Below are 22,228 nucleotides of genomic sequence, written 5' to 3' on the forward strand. Positions count from 1 at the left end.
GGCATTTATGACGTTTATTCTTTCATTTCATTGCATTCAGCCCATAACACAGAGCCGCCGTAAAGTGTTTGTGCCGTAATGACATCTGGGTTATTAATGAGCTGAAAGAATTCTGAAATACCAGTGATTAAATTCAAATGCGCCGTAGAGACAAATGAAAAACACAATACTAACAAAACACACTGATGCTGTGAATGTGGTTGAGGAGACTCTGGGGAGAAAGTGTAAAACGTGTCCAAATATGGGGCATAAAACATGCTGTGGAGAGAAAGAGGAAGGAGAGTTCATATCAGTCATGTTCACCAGGCCTGTCATGATCATCACTGTATGGACGCATCGTTCTATATGTGAAACCTGCAATTATATATTTTTGAGGTCAATATTTATCATATGGACTTTTTCTTTGCACTACATGGAATTTTTTGGTTATTTTTGGTCTAAACAATGAGATTTGTGCCGTAAAAGTCTGAATTAATAACCTGTCTGGCTCATTACACACACAAACTAATGACTAAAGTGTTTCATTCTGTTTATTTATTGCAGCTCATGATTTCTAACAATATTATAGATTTAAAATAGTTTTTGTGGTTTAAATCTGCTGTTGGATTTTTGTGTCAGTGGCGTAAATTAGTTTCAATATCATTGTTTAACGTCTATATTTACTTCAGCAATATATCGAACTTCAAACTGTGTTATCGTGACAGGACATATCAGTCATTTAGGCTAGCAGTTACAGGGACAATTTGGAGCAGAGTTCCATATTTGGAATTCTGACCCTGAGTATCATAGCAACCAAAGCCAATCCGGAGCGAGGTTGTTCAAAACTTGTTGCTAATGCTAGCAGGGGCAACCTCAGGAAAGAGGGCTCCTGATTTGTCTGTTATTAATGTTCATATCTTGATTTACAGACACAATAGTGAAATAAAAACCCCAGGATCATGTAGAGAGTTAATACGAACATTTAAGACCAAAATGACGAGTCTGACAGCAGCAGTTACAGAGAGAGGGGACACAGTTTTTACAAAGAAAGTGAAATGAAGCCAGAATCAATAAAATGAACACATACATTGGAGTGAAATGAACAGCAAACACAGTAAAACCAATCCAGGAACTTGGAGTCATTCAGATTTTTTTAATTTTCTGATATTTCCATCACAAAGTCTCCAGGACAAAAACTCACATTCAAACTCTGAAGGCTTATTCATTGAAAAATAATCTTGTTCCCTTAATCCCTGTCCTTTGACCCCGCCCCCTGCTTTCTTTTGAGAGAGATGATTGCGTTTGGCCGCATCGCCTCCGTTCTGGGGCCTGGCCTGATAAATGTCTGTGTCCATCACTAGGGGGGGCCAGAGGGGGTGACACAGATAACCGAGCTGTCCATCACGCCTTTGTCAATGTCCACCGTGGAGATTGGTTATTGACCCGAGGTTACTTTTTCCATATGACACACCTGAAGATGAGCCACTGAGACACAATAGTCTCCTGACGGAGACGTGTCGCTCCCTTTGCAGTTTGCATGATTACGCACGAGAGAATAGCAGTGCATACGACAGGTTTTCTTTTTCTAATTAGTACCTCATTTCGCGGGACAGAACCATGGTGAATATTTAACATAGTTTTACATCAGTCAAAAGGCAGTTTACGCAAAAAACGTTGAAAGGTCAGATTTTTATACAACGATTTACGATTTTCCACCTTCAGTGCTTTACAGGAAGGAAACACTCACCCATTCACACACACATTCACACGCATAATAGTGCACATAGACACTGGGAGCGACGTGGGTTAAGTGTCTTGCCCAAGGACACAACAACAGTATTCATCTGTTGGAGCTGGAATCGCACCGCCAACTTGTAGGTCAGTGGATCTATATTGTGAAGCTCAATTAATAATGTTTAGGTCGAGAGAGGATTTGAACCAGCAAACTTCAAAATTTAGGGACAATTTACCCACACGGACACCTTTTCTAGCTATATTTTTATTTTTGTAGTAATATTGAGTAAATTCGATCAGCTCTGACCCTTGTTTACACAGGACTTTGTGAGCTGGACACTAGGCTTCTTCAGTGAAGGCCTCACACAGTGGAACATGCTGCTGGACTCCATAAAGTCATGTGTCACAATCAAAGGTTTAAGACTGAACCAAAAAAAAAAAACATTTAAAGAGCCCCCAGAAGTGTAAGGGTTCATCTCTGAAGGTTCTACACAGTGGTTCTGACTCTGTATGAGTGTGTGTGTGGGTGTGTGTGTGTGTGTGGGGGTGTGTGTGCGTGTGTGTGTTAACTTTTTCGTGTTTCAGCCCATTGTCACTTTGTTTGTTTGTGTTTTGTCAAATGTCTGTGTTTCGTTCTGTTCCAGGAAACTACAGCTGGAAATGTCTGGAACAATGCATCAAATGGCAACATTGTAATTGCACATGCTCCCTTTTTTAAATAAATAAATAAATACATAAATAAATACATACATACATACATACATACAGTCAAATGATAAACTTCACAAACTGTTCAAACCAGGTCGTCTTAAAATGTTAGCTCTGTTGTAGTGATATTTCCAGTCTAACCTGTCGTATGCACTTAGAGCCTAAATGTGAAGAAATCATTTTTGCACTTGACTTAGTTTGGCCCGTTTTGGCTCCCCTTCAGACCTCTAGATACAAATGCTATATTTAGGAATTTCTGGAATTTCACTGATCCCGATTTTGTGGAATAAATAATGTGTGTTATTGACATTACATGTGTCATAAAGACATGCACAAACAATAAAACATGATTAATGGGACTCATAATTGTGAATTAAATCAGACCTATTCTGCAAACTAGACTAAAATTTGTTGTTTTTGGAGTGTTTTACATGACTTCTTTTTAAGATGCCATTTTGCGATCGTAATCGTGATAATCATAGGATTTGGCAGTGTTGAGTAGTCATTTTGGTACAAATGGAAAAAAAAAGTGCTGCTCTATGTCCAACAGCATGCGGTGCTTTGTTGTGGTGACGTTTACAGTGACGTCAGCTCCTAATGGACACCACAGTTTTCTAATGTGGAAGTCAGTGGATTTGTTTCTTTTATTAAGTGGTTTTAGATGAATATTGAGATTTAAAATGTGTAAATTATAACAAAATGGTCCACAGAAATGAGAACCATAGAGGCACAAGCTCAATAGGTCTGATTTAAGAAAACAAAACAGGAAGCTGTAAGAGGAATTTCAAATGCATTTGACCATATCAGATTGGAATTTTCCCTTCTGTTCTTTATCTGAAAAAAATATATGTCATAGGCAACTTTAGTACCAAACTCTCTGGTGTCCACCACGTCTCCAGCCTGGTCCACCACAGGAAAGACGTTCTGAGATGGCCTAACCCCAAATCTAGCCCAGATCTATCCAGTTTTGGGCATAGGTGTGTCTTTTCCAACTGCACTGGCCTCCGGTGGGCTGCCTCCATGTCCAGTCACTATAGACAGTCTCGGCACAGCGCCACCTGTCCCTGGCGGAAGTCCCTGCAGGGGCACAGACGCCTGTATTTGGGGGAGTGTCCTGCACAGCTGAAGAGCAGAGCCTCTCTCTGGAGACCACACTCTCTCCTCATCACAGAGAAAGCAGGCAGGATGTGGTTCATCTCCGAGTCTACCACCTCACACTGCACCTCCAGTCTAGAAACAAGAAAAAACACATTCAGACATGTAACAAATACATTTCAACCCAAGATAAGTCAAGAAAGATGCCATATCAAGAATGTAGAGAAAGACTAGCAAAAGCAGGTCAATGGATGAAAGATACCTGTAACACTTTATAAGATCTACACCTTAATAAAGCATGAACAAAGACTTAATCTATAATGAAAAAAAGGTCATCAGCTCCCCTGGATCTATGGAGTGGAGAGCATTTAAGACCTCCGTGTAAGTGAAAGGTCTTCAAGGGCCCATGTTACACTATTCACTGAACTGTTTTCTAATGTTGTTTCCTCATCACAAACAGACCTGGAGTTGTGTTTTGTTTCATTCACACATGTTTAATACACAAACCCTGTATATTTAAGCTAAGATAAGTAGTACAGGAAATGCTCCACTGTGTTTTTAAACTCCATACACCTTCATGAGAATAATTTGCCCAAGAATTGCACATCTCTACTGAACTAAAAGGAGCTGTTAACTTGAAAATGACCACTTTAACTTGAAAATGACCACTTATATATATATATATATATATATATATATATATATATATATATATATATATATATATATGTATATATATATATATATATATATATATATATATATGTATATATATATATATATATATATATATATATATATATATATATATATATATATATATATATATATATATATATATATATATATATATATATATATATATATATATATATATATATATATATATATATATATATATATATATATATATAATTCCCGGTCCCGTCCTCGCCTTGCAGGTTTGTTAGTAATACTGATATCAACCAACATTCAAGACCTCAGATCATTTCTCAAGTCATCAAGTTATTTGTTTTATTTTAATGCAGAATCTAAGACGGTGGCATTGTCACTCAACACTTTTTCCCAGTTTTATTTAAATGAATTTGATCGTGAGATATAGATTATTCCTCTTCCAGAATCCACAAAAATGATCCCACAGAGCCATGTATAAAGAAGTGGACTGAGTGAGTGTGACGTCACCCACACCGTTCAGCTCCAAATGAAGCTCATCGAGGCTAGCAGTTATAGCGGCTAATTTGGAGCAGAGTTACATATGTGGAAAAAAGAGCCACTCAGGAGCGAGGGTGTTGAAGGCAACGCCCTTTCCCACCTGCACCAATGGTTTGGTAGGGAGCCGGTGCTTAGCAACATTGTCACTCAAACCTGTTGCTAACGCTAGCAGGGGCAACCTAGGGGAGAGAAGGGGCCTGATTTGTCCGTTAATAATGTTCATATCTTGATTTACAGACACAATAGTGAAATGAAAACCCCATAATCATGTAATCATCGTTAATACAAACATTTAAGACCAAAATGACGAGTCTGACAGCAGCAGTTATAGAGAGAGGACACAGTTTTTACAAAGAAAGTGATGGAGCCGGAAGCACCCCCATGGTCACTTCCTATTTGGAACGCATGGCTAACAGGTTAGCTATGTCCATTTATTTATACAGTCTATGGATCAGACACAAAAATAATTCCTAGAGCACTACAATAACTCTTCAGCCAGATGTGAAGTTGGCGAATTTGACTAAACTGGGACATGGACCACGTGCACACGTGCACATTGTGTTGGCATTGCATCAAGTCTAATGTGTGCAGATTGTCCACTGAGCCACACCAGTGCAATACTTAATACATAACAGAAAAAATACATCACCATTTCAGTGGAAGAAAAATGGAAAAAGAAAAGTCACAGGTTGTGAGCACTCATGTGTGCCACGGTTTAAACAAGAGGAGGAGGATGAGGCAGGTACGAGGTGTCAGAGACGAAGAGGATGAGAGCAGACAATGACAACAAAGGGGGCGGTAAACCCACACACACACACACACACACAATATCACACAAAAACACACACTCAGGATGAAACCAGAGCAGTGAGTAAGAGTCAACAGGGTGGAACTGTTCCGTCTTTGAGGCTCAGACTCTCTGTTCTCCTGCAGAGTGCGGCAACCCACAACTCAGTAAATACCCGTCTCCTCTTCAAGCAGGTTTGTGATGGGATTTCACACAAACAAGTGTCAAATACATTTTGATTTTAAGAATACACACAAATATTGAGTTTATGGGGCTGAATATGGGGCCTGTCACAGTAATTACTATTTTAATATCGTTCTAAATTGTTCACTAAGTAACAGTGACCATGGGCACACTTCCTCCTCGATCGACTCCAGTTCACTTTCTATTGAAATCTGTCCCCTCTCTCTGTAACTGCTGCAGTCAGACTCATCATTTTGTTCTTAAATGTTTGTATTAACCCTCTACATGATCCTGGGGTTTTTATTTCACTATTGTGTCTGTAAATCAAGATTAATAACAGACATTAATAACAGACAAATCAGGCGCCTTCTTTCCCAGAGGTCACAGCAACAGGTTTGATTGACAGTGTTGCTAAGCACCTGCTCCCTGCTAAACCTGCGGTGCGAGCCGAAAGGGGCGATACCTTCAACAGTCTCGCTCCTGATTGGCCCTTTGTTTGCTATAATACTCGTGATAGCAATTCCAAATATGGAACTCATCTCCAAATCTGCCGTTATAACTGCTGTAGCCTCGATGAGCTTCATTTGGCTGGAGCCGAATGCTGTGGGTGACGTCACATTCACTTAGTTCACTTTTTTACACAGCCTGTGGTCGTAAAACTCAAAGCTGGTCTTGTGAGATCAAATTTCATTGCAGTTACTGCTGTCAGCTATAAACTTGTACTGGGACCACCGGGGGCTTCTAACTGCAGCCTGTGTGCTCGTTTGGAGTCAGCCGACGTGGACCCCCCCAGGCCCAGCACACGGCTTGTCCCCTCGTTACAGCGATGGGTCAAACTTGGATTTATAAAAAGTCCTTCCAGGCTCCTCTTTGCATATATAGCTCATATAGCCTGTATCCTCATTACGCATTGATCAGAAGAACAAAATGAATCTGAATGAGCAAAAACAAATCCAAACTTCTGCCACGGCGTCGACTCAAAGTACAAGCAAATGTGGATGCACTTTGCCTGTTTGTGACGCTGCTAAACATCTCTGTAATTAAGATTGTGTAAGTCCAGTTATAAATGTGAATCAAAAGTGCTGTGACACATGCTTAAAATCCGACACATTTTGAATCAGTTTTCTGTGCCAGTGAACGTTGGCTTGAAACAGGGGTTCTCAAGCTGTGGGTGAGGGTCCAAAAGAGGAGCATGAGTGTTTCAGTGAAGTACAGTTTGTCTTATTTGAAGCCTAAATCAGCACTGATCAGATGAAATGGAGACAGATTTATAAACCCATTAATATATCTGTGCCAAAATAGCTGTATGGGCCATGGTCTTGGTGGGCTGTGGTCTAGATGGGTCATGGCCTCAATGGTCTCGACGGGTCGTGATGACGATGGGTCATGATCTTGGTGGGCTGTGGCGTCAATCGACCATGGTCTTGGTGGGCCGTGGCATCAATGGACCACGGTCTCGATGGGTCGTGATGATGATGGGCCATGGTCTCAATGGGCCGTGGACTCGGTTGGGTCCTGGTCCCGGGACACAGTGGTCTCGGACAGGTCTTGGTTTCGATTAGTTTGGTCTTGACTACAACATTAATGCAGCGTTCGGGAGCAAGGAAACATGTCAAATTTCTCCTGGTTGTTCTATACAACTTTTACATTGGAAAGTAAAAGAAAAATATAAAATTTGTCAACTGGAGTAAAAGTTGTAGGAGTGAAGACGTTTGGCTGCTCATCCGCTTCTTCAATTCTGGTCAGATTACTGCTTTATATCTGTCTGAAGGAAGGAGCTAACACACCTGTTATTTACAGTTTCTGTATGTAGGCTAGGTCCATTGAGCTACACTATGCACTGTGCCTGAGTCATACTTGGCATAATCATTCAAGCCCCTAATGGGTGCTCTCCCACATTTTAGCTCACCGGTTTTCCCTATCGTTTTTCTTGTTTGCTTTGGGTCTGAGGATGGAGTTAGAGATGGGGGATACATGATGTCTCAGGCCCCCATTCTGTTCAAGGAAGGATTCTCTTTCCTGACAAAAATGGCCTCTTTAACTCCTCTCTCAAACCATTTCTTTTCTCTGGCTCAGATCTGAACCTCACTATCTTCAAAGGAGTGGTTAGTGGCTTTGAGATGGAGATGTACAGCAGACTGGGGTCCTGATGAACGGTCACGCCGGTGTTGGTACATCCTCTTAAGGAGTGGCTGTTTAGTTTCTCCAGTGTAATGATCACTGCACTCTTCACTACACTGAATGGAGTAGACTACATTACTTGTTTATGGTTCGTAGGTTTTGTCCTTTGGGTGAAACAGTTTCTGTCTTAAAGTGTTTTTAGGTTTGAAATTTCCTCTGTATCTGTACTTTTACTCGAGTAACAAATCCACCGCTGTTCTATTCATAAATGTGTAGACCTGTAGACCGGAGACTGGCGCAGGATTAAGAGCTTTTACCTGCCGTTCATGTGTAGAGCCCTGAGGAACCAGCTGTGAACATCTGTAAAATGGAGATTTGACAGAAAAAATGAAACGATCACACGTTCCAGCTCAGACACAACATGGTACGAACGAAATAACATGGGATAAGGCAGTTTCACACCCTGTTTCCATATTATTAACTACAGAAATAAAAGATTTATATATGTACAGCCTTCTCTAACACGTGCGATCAGTCAGATTTCATTCATAATATTTTAGAACTAATTTAATCCACACCTTAAGGTTTGGGTTCCACGTCACGGTAAATGGTTATGGTCACATTTTTATATAGAGCCATTCCACCTTCAAGTCACTCAAAGCACTTTACATCAAAGAACCACTCACCTTAAGTAGCCTTAATTGTTTAGTAAGAATGATTCGGGCTTAATTACTTAACTAAGACTCAGGATTAGAGTATTAATTAAATCAGACCTATTGTGCTTTTGTCTCTATGGTTCTCATCTCTGTGGATCATTTTGTCATAATTTCCATATTTTAAATCACAATATTCATCTAAAACGATTTAATAAAAGAAAGACGTCCGCTGACTTCATGTTAGAAAACTGCAGTGTCCAATGGGAGCTGATGTCGCCGTAAACATCATCACAACAAAGTGCCGCCTGCTGTTGGTGCCCCCTGTGGATGGCTGCACATCACACTAGAGCAACACATTTTTTTCATTAGTACCAAAATGACGACGCAACGCAACGAGTATCATCGATTAAAAAAATAAACCTGGAGAAGGAAGTGCATACGCCACAATGAGCAAGTATGTCACAGTGTGTGTATACGTCAGAGTAGGCATGTATGTCACAGTGGGCGTTTATGTCATAGTGAGCGTGTACCTCATAGTGGTTGTGTCACTGTGGGCGTGTACGTCACAGCGGGCATGTACCCCACAGGGAGCGTATACGTCACAGTGGTTGTGTTGTACGTCACAGTGGGCATGTATGTTACAGTGGGCGTGTACCAGTGGAGGTTAAACAAGGGTAGATCGGCAAAATAGTGTCTTACAAATATTGGATTAAAATGTATTCAAATATGAATCACTCCAAATACAATTTCAGAGGCTCAATGACAAGAAACGACTAGAATATGGATAAACATCTGAACAGAACAGTTTGTGGAATAGGTCTGATTTAAGAAGTTACTAAACTTAAATAATTTTTAAAGGTCTAATATTACACAAAACTCTTGAGAGCTTTAAGTCATGTTCTAATGCCGTTACCTCCTCAAAAACAGACCTAGAGTTATGTTTTACTTCATTCACACATGTTTGAGTAACTCTTTATTATTAGTCTGTCTACATCTCCAAAGCTCAAAATGCTCTGTTCCACCTCATGATGTCATGATTTATTTATTTATTTGATGGGGACAATGCACATAAATGAACATCAGTATAGAACAGGTGTAAATATGCCAAATTTTAGCTACAAAGCTAGTTTTCATCCATAGTCCCAGGCAGGAAAATACATAAAAAATACAACATGCAATACAAGCAGCACAAACAAAAGCCCAGTAGTCACATGACTAGTTTGTTTTCAGCCATAGTTTCAGTTGTGTTTTAAAGCTCAGTGTAGGGCTCTCCTTTATATGCAGAGGAAGACTGTTCCAGAAGTGTGAAGTGATAGTTTTCAAGTTAACAGCTCCTTTTACCTTGAGTTCACTAGAGATTGGCAATTCCAGGTCTGAAATCATCCAAATGATTCTAGTGAAGGTGTATGAAGTTTAAAACACAGTGGAGCACTATAATGCTCACAGCAAGGGTCTGATTATGATATACTCACGCGTGCAGAGCCTCCTTGCTGTTGATGTAGTGGAAGTGCGCACGCTCACACACGAGCCCCGCCCTCTGACACGCCTCCACACAGGACTGTCCCTCCTGAGACACAAGCAGACGGAGCGCCCTCAGAGGAGGCCAGGCGGCGGGCGGGGGCACGTTCGGTGACCATCCCAGTGCAGTGGAGTTGGACAGGGGCACGAACATAGGTCCAAGCTGCTTGCCCACGCCAGCTGTGCCCTTTCTGGACACGTTGGCCGGGACGAAGGGGTGATCGGGGGCACAGAAGTCCTGCGGGGGTCAGAGACATTTAGTGAGCGGACTAACAAGATATTCACTCGAACATACATGATCCTATAAACACTCTACTGTACGATATATATATTTATCATAATCTGCCAGTCAAACGTTTGGACACGCCCCCTCATTCTATACTTTTTATTTTTACTGCTTTCTACATTTCATATACACACAGGAGACATCAACCATATGAAGAAAGACGTATGGAGTTATGTAACAAGGAAAAAAATATTGAGTTCAGGAGGGAGTTCACAATAACAAAAGAAAAAAAAAAGTGTCCACCCTTTGCTTTGTCTGTTTAGTAGACTTATATAAGCTCTTCTTTACTACATAAATCAATATATGTAGTAAAGTGGTGTTTAAACATACACTACCAGTCAAGTTTGGACCATAGACTGTAGATATAAATGAACATGCTAGCCAGCACGTTCCAAACATATACATACATATATACATATATATATACATACATATATACATATATATATATATATATATATATATATATATATATATATATATATATATATATATATATATATATATATATATATATATATATATATATATATATATATATATATATATATATATATATATATATATATATATATATATATATATATATATATATATATATATAAATAAGCTTCAATGTACACAATGCTACAATGTCACAAGATTTATTTCTATCCAGTGCTGCATTATTTTTTCACCAAGATGTTGCATTGATGATGTTAGAGTCTGACCACTGCACAAAGCCTTCTCCAACACATCCCAAAGATTCTCAATGGGGTTAAGGTCTGGACTCTGTGGTGGACACTCCATGTGTGAAAATGATGTCTCATGCTTCTGAACCACTCTGTCACAATTTGAGCCCGATGAATCCTGGCATTGTCATCTTGGAATATGCCCATGCCATCAGGGAAGAAAAAATCCACTGATGGAATAACCTGTTCATCTAGCCAGTCACCAAAGACTGCAGGTTCCATATCTTACTTCATATATTTGATTCCTTCTGTATGTATCTAAAATGTAGAACATAGTAAAAATATATATATAAAAAAACCAAAAACATTGAATGATGCAAAATATACTTCTCTGAGAATAAAACCCACAAAAATACACCTCAAGCTGTGTTTTAACTCGTCATTTTAAAGTCTAACTATACTCTGTAACCTCGCCACTCTCTCTCATTATAAATATGTAGTCTGTGTCATGCCAGGAGTCACGTGTGGTTGCCATGGCCACAGTTTCCTCGTTGCTGTAGCCACATGGATGAAACGTCATGTAGAAATGACCTTCCCGCTGCTACATGGCCGGTAGCTCCAAACGCAGCTCAATACGACTGCTTTTACCACACGGAGCCAGACCTTGAGGTATAATGAATGAGGAAGCAGAGGGGAGCGAATGAGAAACCAACATGGGAGACGAGTGCGGAAATTATGAAAAAAAAAACCTGCTAATTTATCTGAAATACACAAAAAACATCACCAATGAGTCCAATGAGGTTCTTCTGATAATGAATTGTAACAATGCTGTAGCGGGGTGAAATTCAGCTTGAAAGTTAAAACAGAAAGTGAAAAAATATCCGCACAGGGAAAAAATACGTTTCATTTCATACAATCAAACCAATGAGCAAACAAACATGGAGAAAATGAAACACGCTCAGGATTATCAGTATCTTATATTCAGTAATGACCATAGATGTTTATATAAATGGACATAGCTAACCTGCTAGCCGCCGCATTCCAAACAGGAAGTGATCATCCCTTCCAGCTCCACCAACTAAATTTAACTTTTGAAAAACTGTGTCCCCTCTCTCTGTAACTGCTGCTGACTTGTCATTTTAGTCTTATTTTTGGTCTTATTTCACTATTTTGTCCATAAATCAAAATATGAACATTAAGATCACTCCCACTAGCGCTGGCAACAAGTTTGATTGACGCTGTTGCTAAGCGGTGACAGCTTCCCCCTAACGGAAGGGGCGTTACCTTCAACAGTCTCACTCTGGATTGGCTCTTTGGTTGCTATGATACTCACAATCGGAACTCTGCTCCACATTAGCTGCTATAACTGCTAGCCGCGATGTGCTTCATTTGGAGCTGAACACGTCTCACTTAGTCCACTTCTTTACACAGTCTATGGTAATAACACTGCTGCATATGATCATAATTTGCGCTGAAACATATTGCTGATAAATTGGCCAAATAAAAATAAGTCCAGATAATGGCCCTTTATTGGCGTAGCATCTGTCGCCGGGTGGGAGGCACAGCAGACACAATGTGAACCTGTGATGTGACTGTACCAAGTCCTATTCACATCCTCCATCTTAGTCAGAGCCGCACTCGTGTTCCTCCTCACTCATCCCTCCTCATTAGTGTCAGCGGGCCTTCTGCTTCAGGCCTCCAGGGTGAATTTGTAGCTCCTAATGAGCTTAAGCGTGCATTCATCAAAAGACTGCTTACATACATGTCAGGCACACACACTTAAGAGGCTGTAAGCACTGGTCTGGGCGTAGAATGGAACAGATGATGAAATATTTAGCAGAATAGAGAGAGCGGGTGACTTACCTGGTTCTGTATATAGGCGTGTACTCTCTCCAGCATACCCTCACACGTGTACTCATAAGGTAGGTACGGCTCAACCTGAAAATACAAGAACATACAGAACTAATCCATGCACAGCAAAATGGCTAAATCCATGTGTCCATTTCCAGGGGTATTGTTTCTTTAAAAGAATGCCCCATTGTCCAGCCTCTTCAGGGACTTATCGCTATGGCAACATTCAGAATCTGGTCAATATGAGTTTCCTCCGCAGTGTGTCTGAGCGCACCTTCAGAGACAGTGTGAGGAGCTCAGTCAACGGGAGGAGCAGCTGAGATGGAGAGGAGCATCTGACCCATGACACATTGAAGGGACTATGTCTCTTGTCTCACCTGGGAACGCTTTGGGGTCCCACTGGAGGAGCTGGAGGACGTGTCTAGGCCCTAGACCAGGGGTGTCCAAACTATGGCCTGGGGGGCTAAATGCGGCCCTCAGACCAATTTTTATTGGCCCACAGGCCTTCAGTTGAACTGGCTCAGTTGATCATAATCTTTTTATGGCAAATTTGAGTAATCCTACCAATATAACCTAAATAACATCACATTGCATTGTCAAACAGACCTAATATTAATATTTCAAGCCTTATTTAAAGTATGAACTCAAAACTATGGTAAATACACCCATCTGAACTATCCACTGGCCCTCCGTGTTGAATATTTTTCAAGATATGGCCCTCGGTGAAAAGAGTTTGGACACCCCTGCCCAAGACACTTCCAGACTTCCCTGATCCAGTCCCTCCTTAGACTGCTGCCCCCACAACCCAGCCCCAGATAAATACAAAAAATGAATGGATAGAACATTCAGAATCTCAACATCATTTTCAAATCCAAATGTCATTGAATGCTGCCATTAGGCCAATTAATACGCAGCAATAATGTTTCCAGCCACAACTCTGCAGATGACACTCCAGCTAAACTCAGACAAGACTCAAGTCATAGTCGTTGGCCCACAGAAACATAGAGAAAGTGTCAGCAGTCACCTCCAGTCTCTCTCTCTAAAACCTTCAAATCAGGTTAGAAATCTAGAGGTAATAATGGACTCAGACTTGAACTTTAACAGCCACATCAAATCAATAACATCTGCAGCTTTTCACCATCTAAAAAACATTGTAAAAATCAAAGGTTTACTGTGAAAACCAGACTTGGAGAGACTTATCCATGCATTTGTCTCCAGTAGGTTAGACTACTGTAATGTCCTGCTCACTGGCCTCTCCAAATGAGCCTTAACACAGCTGCAGTACATCCAGAACACTGCTGCTCGGGTCCTGACTAGAACCAGGAAGTACTTGACACATGCATCCTGTGCTCAGGTCTCTGGCTCCTGTGGCTCAGAGAATAGACTCTAAAGCAGCTCTGCTTGTGTAAAAGTCTCTCCATGGTCTAGCACCGAAGAACATCTCTGACATGTTACAGCAGGTTTGTCAAACACATTTTCACTGAGGGCCACATTAACAAAATGTCTGCTTTCAAAGGGCCAGATGTAAAATAAATCTGACTACTTTTTAAATTTGTTTAACTGTTTCTGTATTTATTACTTATTCAAGTTACAAATATTAAATATGCATTTTCGTAAATGTTAAAATATGTCTGTGTAACTGTGTATCTCCTGATCATACCTTTAATTTACCCTGTCGAGGGCCACATGAAATGATGTGGAGGGCCACATTTGGCCCGCGGGCCTTCAGTTTGACACCTGTGTGTTAGAGCCACATGAACCATCTCATACTCTGAGGACTAAACCAGGGCTAAACCAGGACTAAACCAGGACTAAACCAGGAGTAAACCAGGACTAAACCAGGATTAAACATGTTGAATCATCGTTTAGTTCTGTGCAGTTAAAATCTGGAACATTCTTCCTGAAGATGTGAGACAGGTCTCTACTTTGACCTTGTTTAAATCCAGGCTCAAATGGTTCTGTTTAGCTGTGCATATGACTGAAAGGGTTTTATTCTGCACTCTTTTTTAATTTTAATTTTATGATGATTATTTGTGATTATTTATGTTTTGATTTGTTGTATTGTGATTTTATGTCTTTTTTTATTCTGTAACACACTTTGAATAACCTTGTGTACGAATTGTGTTTTACAAATAAACTTGTCTCGCCTTGAATGCTCAGGGTGACTGTGGTGTTTGCCCTTGTGGTAGAAATGTTAGTTTTGTGTGTAGTTTTTCCATTGTCCAAGATACACTGCAAGAAGTGTTCAAAGCCACGCTCGTCTTTGTCGAATCCTTTAGTCTCACAGAAGGCTTCAGGTAACTTTGTGCTTTCCATTTACATGTCTGCTGTTTCATTTCACATGTTTATTTTTTTGATCATCTTTACCTGTACTCAGATATTTATGTAAAGGTGTGACCTCTCTGAGCTTAGAAGGCCAAATGTCCAGCCAGACTGACCTAAACGCAAACTGTACTTGAGGAAGGGCGTGGACCTCACAGTATTTAAGTGTTCTTACCCCATGGCTCTGGCCGACTACAGCAGAAACTCTGTGTGTCAGTAGTGGGAGCGTCTGTTCTTTCTTTCTTTATTCTTTAATTGTCAGGGACCATGTACAAATTTACTAATCTTACAAAAGAAGGGATGATTTGTACCAGATTTAGCTACTGCTACTTTCCATATGCAGTCCCTGGGCAGGTGAACACACATTAAATTACACATTTCATTACCATAAGATTATAAGACTATCTGTTCATCATGAACATTAACGGTAAAATACAATAAATGTCCCCATGTCCAATACAGTATGTTTCCCACAGCCCAAACCAATTTAAAAAAAATAAATTATGTGCAGGTTTTTACAGTGAGACAGAACAATACAAATTAACTGACTAAATTTGATTATCTAAAATGTACTTTTTCAAATTTCTAGTAAAATTTGTCAAACCTGCAGACAGTTTCAGAGTCTGGAGCTGATTCTCTGTCTTCTCTGATCTTTTTGGAACTATGCAGGTTCAGTTCATAGAGACCGATTTTCCTCTTGCCCAAGGACACAACGACAGTATTCATCGCTCTACCAATGCTGTTTGCATTGAGAGCGGGATTCAAACCGCCAACCTTTGGATCAGTGGACAAAAAAATCGACCGAATGAGCCAACATACATCTTACTTTATGTATTTGATGTCTTCTGCTCATATTTAAAGTAGAAAGTAATAAAAATAAAGAAAAAAAACCCCAGCACTGTCCAAACAGAAGAAACAGACACAAAGAAAATGGAGGCAAAGTCTTGACCTGAGCAAGATGGAAGAACTTCTTTGTTTTCCGCCCCGCTGACAAACACCTGGGTCGGCAAATGATACAAGACTCAGAGAATTGCATTTCTGACGCCGAATCAGCGGAAGTCTGAAGTTTAGCCGTGTGTGAAATCAGACTGGGGCCGAGCATAAGTGAACGCCCACAGGAGCAAGAACGCCGAGATGACGCTATTTCAAAAGTCAAATCTGATCAGAGCCTCGTGTTAATCTGCTTTGTAAATCCAAACACAAAACAAGCACACAAGCGGGTACGCAGCAGACGGCACCTGAAACGCCTTCTCTTATCCAACTTTATTTAGTTACACTTAAACAGAAGATGGTTGTGGATACATCGAGACCATCTGCTCAGACTGTGCAGAGCAGATGCCAAATCCTTGCTGTGAAAAGTATATTTTAAGCCAGATGCCCTCCTTTCCACTGTATGTTCTTTTCTTCTTCTCAGTCCTCTGCAGCACTGTCTATTAAAAGTCTAGCTAGTTCAAATCCAAATGTTCAAATGTTTTATCTATGCAATTTTCATACAGGAACAAAGGGCAAAAAATGAAAATGAGAAAAAAAAAATCTTTTCATTGATGTGTCTCACATACAAACGCAGAGCCAAATAATCCTTGTTCTTCTATTTAACTCAAAGGTCCTATATCACACAAAACTGACTCCTGTGAGATTTAAGTCATGTTCTAATGCTGTTCTCTCCTCAAAAACAGACCTGGAGTTGTGTTTTGTTTCATTCACACATGTCTGAGTAACACTATTATTAGTCTGTCTACATCTCCAAACTTCAAAATGATCTGTTCCACCTTGTGATGTCATGAAGTGGTAATTTTCATGTTAACCTTTTACCTTTAGTTCAGTAGAGACCGGCAAATCCAGGACTGAAATGTTCCAAATGATTCTAGTGAAGGTGTATGGGGTTTAAGAACACAGTGGAGCACTTCCTGTATTACCACTTGATGACATCACAAGGTGTTTTCAGTTTGAGAGAAGAACTCAATATACATACTAAATATACAGGGTTTGTGTGTTAAACATGTGTGAATGAAGCAAAACACAACTCCAGGTCTGTTTGTGACGAGGAAACACCACTAGAACAGAGACCAGAGTAATGTGGGCCCTATAAAACAGTGTAATATGGGCCTTTAAAATTGTGTAATATGGGCCCTTTAAAACAGTGTAATATGGGCCTTTAAAATTGTGTAATATGGGCCTTTAACACAGTGTAATATGGGCCTTTAAAATTGTGTAATATGGGCCTTTAAAACAGTGTAATATTGGCCTTTAAACCAATTCAGTTTCAGTTTGAGTCTGACGCTTTGGTCCTGTTACAATCCGGGTCCAGATTAGTTTAAGATGTGTCTTTCCTGATGCCTGATATAAAAAACACAAAATCTCTTTTACTCCACACAGGGATATTGCTTTGTGCTACATGAAGGAGCAGCTCACCTCCACAGAGCTCGCCTGTTATGAGTTAGAGCGTCCTGTAGGGGGAGGTATCACTGCAGCATGCGTTACCAGGAAGCCACGCACATGTGGCTATTTGCTGAAGCTACTGCAGTGAAGAGACCTGACAGACGGGAGCAGCGAGCCGGTGCCTCTGTGGTTCTGTGGCTCTGTCTGTGGCTTTGTCTGTGGCTCTATAGCTCTGTGTCTCTGTCTACGGCTCTGTCTCTGTAGCTATGTCTGTGGCCCCGTGGCTTTGTCTATGGCTCTGTGCCTCTGTCTGTGGCTCTGTGGCTTTGTCTGTGGCTTTGTGGCTCTGTCTGTTGCTTTGTGGCTCTTTGGTTCTGTCTGCGGCTCTGTCTGTAGCTCTGTGGCTCTTTGGCTCTGTCTGTGGCTCTGTCTGTAGCTCTGTGGCTCCGTGGTTCTGTCTGTGGTTCTGTGTCTCTGTCTATGGCTCTGTGGCTTTGCGTCTCTGTCTCTGTCTATAGCTCTGTGCCTCTGTCTGTAGTTATGTGGCTCTGTTTGTGTCTCTGTGGCTTTGTCTCTGACTCTGTGTCTCTCTGTCACTGTCTGTGGCTCTGTGCCTCTTTCTCTGTCTGTAGCTCTGTGGCTCTGTCTGTGGCTTTGTGGGTCTTTGTCTCTGTCTGTGTCTCTGTCTGTGACTCTGTGTCTCTGTCTGTGGCTCTGTGTCTCTGTCTGTGCCTCTGTGTCTCTGTCTGTGGCTCTGTCTCTGTCTGTAGCTCTGTGTCTCTGTCTGTGGCTCTGTCTGTGCCTCTGTGTCTCTGTCTGTGCCTCTGTTTGTGCCTCTGTGTCTCTGTCTTTGTCTGTGTCTCTGTCTGTAGCTCTTTGTCTCTGTCTGTGTATCTGTTTTTGTCTGTGTCTCTGTCTGTGGCTCTGTCTGTGTCTGTGGCTCTGTGTCTCTGTCTGTAGCTCTGTGTCTCTGTCTATGTGGCTCTGTCTATGGCTGTGTCTCTGACTCTGTGGCTCTGTCTTTGGCTCTGTCTCTGTGTCTTTGTCTGTAGCTCTGTGTCTCTGGCTCTGTGGCTCTGTGTCTCTGTCTATGGCTGTGTCTCTGGCTCTGTGGCTCTGTCTTTGGCTCTGTCTCTGTGTCTTTGTCTGTAGCTCTTTGTCTCTGTCTCTGGCTTTGTGGCTCTGTGTCTCTGTCTATGGCTCTATCTGCAGCTCTGTGGCTCTGTCTTTGGCTCTGTCTCTGTGTCTCTGTCTGTAGCTCTGTGTCTCTGTGTCTGCCTGTGGCTCTGTGGGTCTCTTTGTGTCACTGTGTCTTTGTCTCTGGCTCTGAGGCTCTGTGTCTCTGTGTCTCTGTCTATGGCTGTGTCTCTGGCTCTGTGGCTCTGTCTTTGGCTCTGTCTCTGTGTCTTTGTCTGTAGCTCTGTGTCTCTGTCTCTGGCTCTGTGGCTCTGTGGCTCTGTCTATGGCTCTATCTGCAGCTCTGTGGCTCTGCGACTGACAGCTCTGCGGCTCCACACAGGCACAATCCCCTTTGCTTCACACACATGTGCGTTGTTGCTAAATGTCTGCACTGTGTCTGCGTGGAGTCACCGTAAGAGGAACGTTCTGTTTAAACTGTCACTCAGCCCTTATTTAGACAAGAAAATGATCTGGAGTCAGCTGTCAGAGCTCCATCACAGAAAAAACAGATTGTATGGTAATATATGGTGAAAGATAAAATAGTGAAAGATGTTCATATTTTCACCATTTAAAGGATTGTGGTGAAGGAGTTGAATCGAAAGGCAAAGCTCTTGATTTATCAGTCAATCTACGTTCCTACCCTCACCTATGGCCATGAGCTCTGGGTAATGACCGAAAGGACACGATCGCAGATACAAGCGGTCCAAATGGGGTTCCTCTGCAGGGTGGCTAGGTGCACCCTTAGAGACAGGGTGAGGAGCTCAGTTACACGGAAGGAGTTCGGAGTAGAGCCACTGCTCCTCCACGTCGAGAGAAGTAGCTGAGGTGGCTCGGGCATCTGCTCACGATACCTCCTGGACGCCTTCCTGGGGAGGTGTTTCGAGCATGTCCCGCCAGGAGGGGGCGCCGGGGAAGACCCAGGAAACGCTGGAAGGACTATGTATCTCAGCTGGCCTAGGAACACCTTGGGGTCCCACCGGAGGAGCTGGAGGACGTGTCTGGGGTGAGGGAAGTCTGTGAGTCCTTGCTTAGACTGCTGCCCCCGCGACCTGGCCCAGAATAAGCGGAAGAAAATGGATGGATGGAAAGGACTGTACGACGGTTGTTCTGTTGGTTGAATCCCACTCTCGACCTGAAAGTGCCATTGGTAGAGCGATGCGATTCCAGTTCCCACAGATGATATTTGCCGTTGTGTCCTTGTGCAAGACGCTTAGCCCACCTCATATTGCATTTGCATATTCAAACGTTTCTTACGCAGCATTTAACTATTAATGACTCAAGCGTTTGAAGTTCATTGCGTGAAATGAAACTCTCCGTCCTGGGCTGTTTAATGACAAGCACAGTTCTAAAGATGTTATTCATTTTAACTGTAATTAATGCCCTAATGACGTATGTTTCCATCCAGCCAGGACGTCTGCTCCTTCTCCTGATTCTTTTTCCATTTCTCATTCGGCCCAAACTGATTTCATCTCCCTCTTGACTTCTTAATTAACCTCTCTCCCTCTTGGCTCTGCCCCACGGACTCATATTTTCTTTCTGTCCACATGAGCTCAGTGCAGCTCTGCAGGACAATCACTTATATACTTTTATATAATCCTATAGTTTCTACAAAATGGTATTTGGCAAAGTCACAGTAGCTCTCTATCAAAAGTTACAAAGTTCTATTTCCGTTCAGTTTCACTTGAGTTCAGTTTCAGGTGAGTTTGGTTCTCAAATGTTTGTGTGGGGACTGAAAATCCAACTAAGCCTCTGATGAAACAATGAAATAACATGGTCAAATAGTCAAATCGAACACAGTGCAAAGGACAAGATGGCGGATACAAGCAGTCGATATGAGTTTCCGCCACAGAGTGAGGGGGGTCCCTGCTTAGACTGCTGCCCCCTGCGACCCTGCCCCAGATAAGTACTATTATAGATAATACAAGTGAAAAGTCGTGTACCTTGGCACTCATGATTTCTCGAATAGCTGCTTCAAACTCCTCTGTGTTGTTGAAGTCAACAGTTATGACGTGAGGTTTGCCGATGTACTGCTCTGCGTAGGGGTGCTGAGCGGAGACCTGACATGCAGGCACAGACAAATCAGAAGTTACTGACACTTATACAAACTGTCGAGTCGATTCATTGACAGCTGGTGTGCAACGGCACCTGTCTGGATGTGGGCTTGCCTCTGAAGAACTCATGATTGAGAGAGCTGTGTGGGGGGTTGAACTTGGGCTGCAGAAAGATGCAACCATTGGCTATTGCTTCTAAAGGAGCAGGTCCTTCGTAGGGGAAACCGAAGCCAATGAAGAGCTGGAGAAAGAGAGAGGAGGAACAAGGTTTAAATCTGACCTGTTCTGCAAACTGTTCTGTTCACATCCATGTTCTAGTTATTTCTTCTCATTGAGCCTCTGAAGTTGTATTTGGAGTGATTCATGTTTGAGTAATCTTTTTGCCAATCTACCCCCGTTTGACCTCGACCAGTACACGCACACTCTGACGTACACACTCACTGTGGCGTACACACCCACTGTGACACATTCACTAGTGCATACTAGACTACAGTGACGTACGCACTTCCTTCTCCAGCTTTATTTTCTCAATCGATGATACTCTTAGGATTCGGCAGTGTAGCATAGTCATTTTGGTACAAATGAAAAAAAATGTGCTGCTCTAGTGTGATGTGCAGTTATCCATAGGGGGCGCCGACAGCAGGCGGCACTTTGTCGTGATTATGTTTATGATGACATCAACTCCCATTGGACACCGCAGTTTTCTAACGTCAAAGTCAGCAGACTTGTTTCTTTTTTTAAGTGATTTTAAAATGTGCAAATTATAATATAATGTTCCACAGAGATGAGAACTACAGAGACATAGCAGCCCTATTGTGCTATAGAGACTATAGCACAATAGGGCTGATTTAAACATAAAACATTGAGTTGAGACAGATGGCTCTGATAATATGGTTCTTGCCTTGGCCTTGCGTAGCAGCTGCTGCAGTTCATGTTGAGGCAGGAGGCCGTGGTTCTTCACAAAGGCTGGGACTTCAGGAGGCCTTTGGGTCTCGTAGTAAACTGTGCCGTGGACCTCCATGTAACGATGCAGGATCTGAAGAAAGCCCTCCTTACCCTGCAGGGAGAGGTCAGAGAAAAGAAGCAACTGACACTTTGAAGCTGATGTCGTCCACATTCCCTGAGGGTGTGATGCTACCTGTAAGCACTGCTATGTCTGTGGGTTGTTAGATTTTAACTTGAACTTCATTCACACATAATATGACAAGGAAGACTTGGTTGGAACTAGAACAGGTGAGCTGATTTTCACAAGCTAGCTGGCATTAGCATTAACATCAGCTAACAGTTTTTCAGTGAGTCACTCTCAACTTTGTGTAAAATCAAACTCCTAAATATGAACGCATGGATCACAGGCTCCTGAAACTGTGCTCTTTAAATCCATTGTATTTTTTCTAGAGTTTTCAGAGTATTCTAAAAAAAATGTGTCAGTGTTTGCTAATGTGTGCATTGTGTCACCATGGTAACTGCTGAACATTCCACCATAGTGATACATAAAG

The 22,228-nt window shown here is 41.7% G+C and overlaps 1 protein-coding gene across 1 annotated transcript in view; it reads right to left on the bottom strand.

Moving 5' to 3' along the window:
• Positions 1-3,445: 3,445 nt before the first annotated feature.
• Positions 3,446-22,228, bottom strand: part of LOC117377397 (alpha-1,6-mannosylglycoprotein 6-beta-N-acetylglucosaminyltransferase B-like) — a 190,633-nt gene continuing 171,850 nt past the window's right edge. Inside the window, exons 13-18 of the mRNA XM_033973782.2 lie at positions 21,634-21,789; positions 20,827-20,973; positions 20,622-20,738; positions 12,814-12,888; positions 9,948-10,231; positions 3,446-3,651 (exon numbers count right to left, since the gene is read on the bottom strand). Coding sequence (XP_033829673.1) covers positions 3,453-3,651; positions 9,948-10,231; positions 12,814-12,888; positions 20,622-20,738; positions 20,827-20,973; positions 21,634-21,789 — 978 coding nt within the window. The 3' untranslated portion in view covers positions 3,446-3,452. The remainder of the gene's footprint in view (positions 3,652-9,947; positions 10,232-12,813; positions 12,889-20,621; positions 20,739-20,826; positions 20,974-21,633; positions 21,790-22,228) is intronic.

Source organism: Periophthalmus magnuspinnatus, chromosome 1 (genome assembly GCF_009829125.3).
Source record: "Periophthalmus magnuspinnatus isolate fPerMag1 chromosome 1, fPerMag1.2.pri, whole genome shotgun sequence".
NCBI lineage: Eukaryota > Metazoa > Chordata > Actinopteri > Gobiiformes > Gobiidae > Periophthalmus > Periophthalmus magnuspinnatus.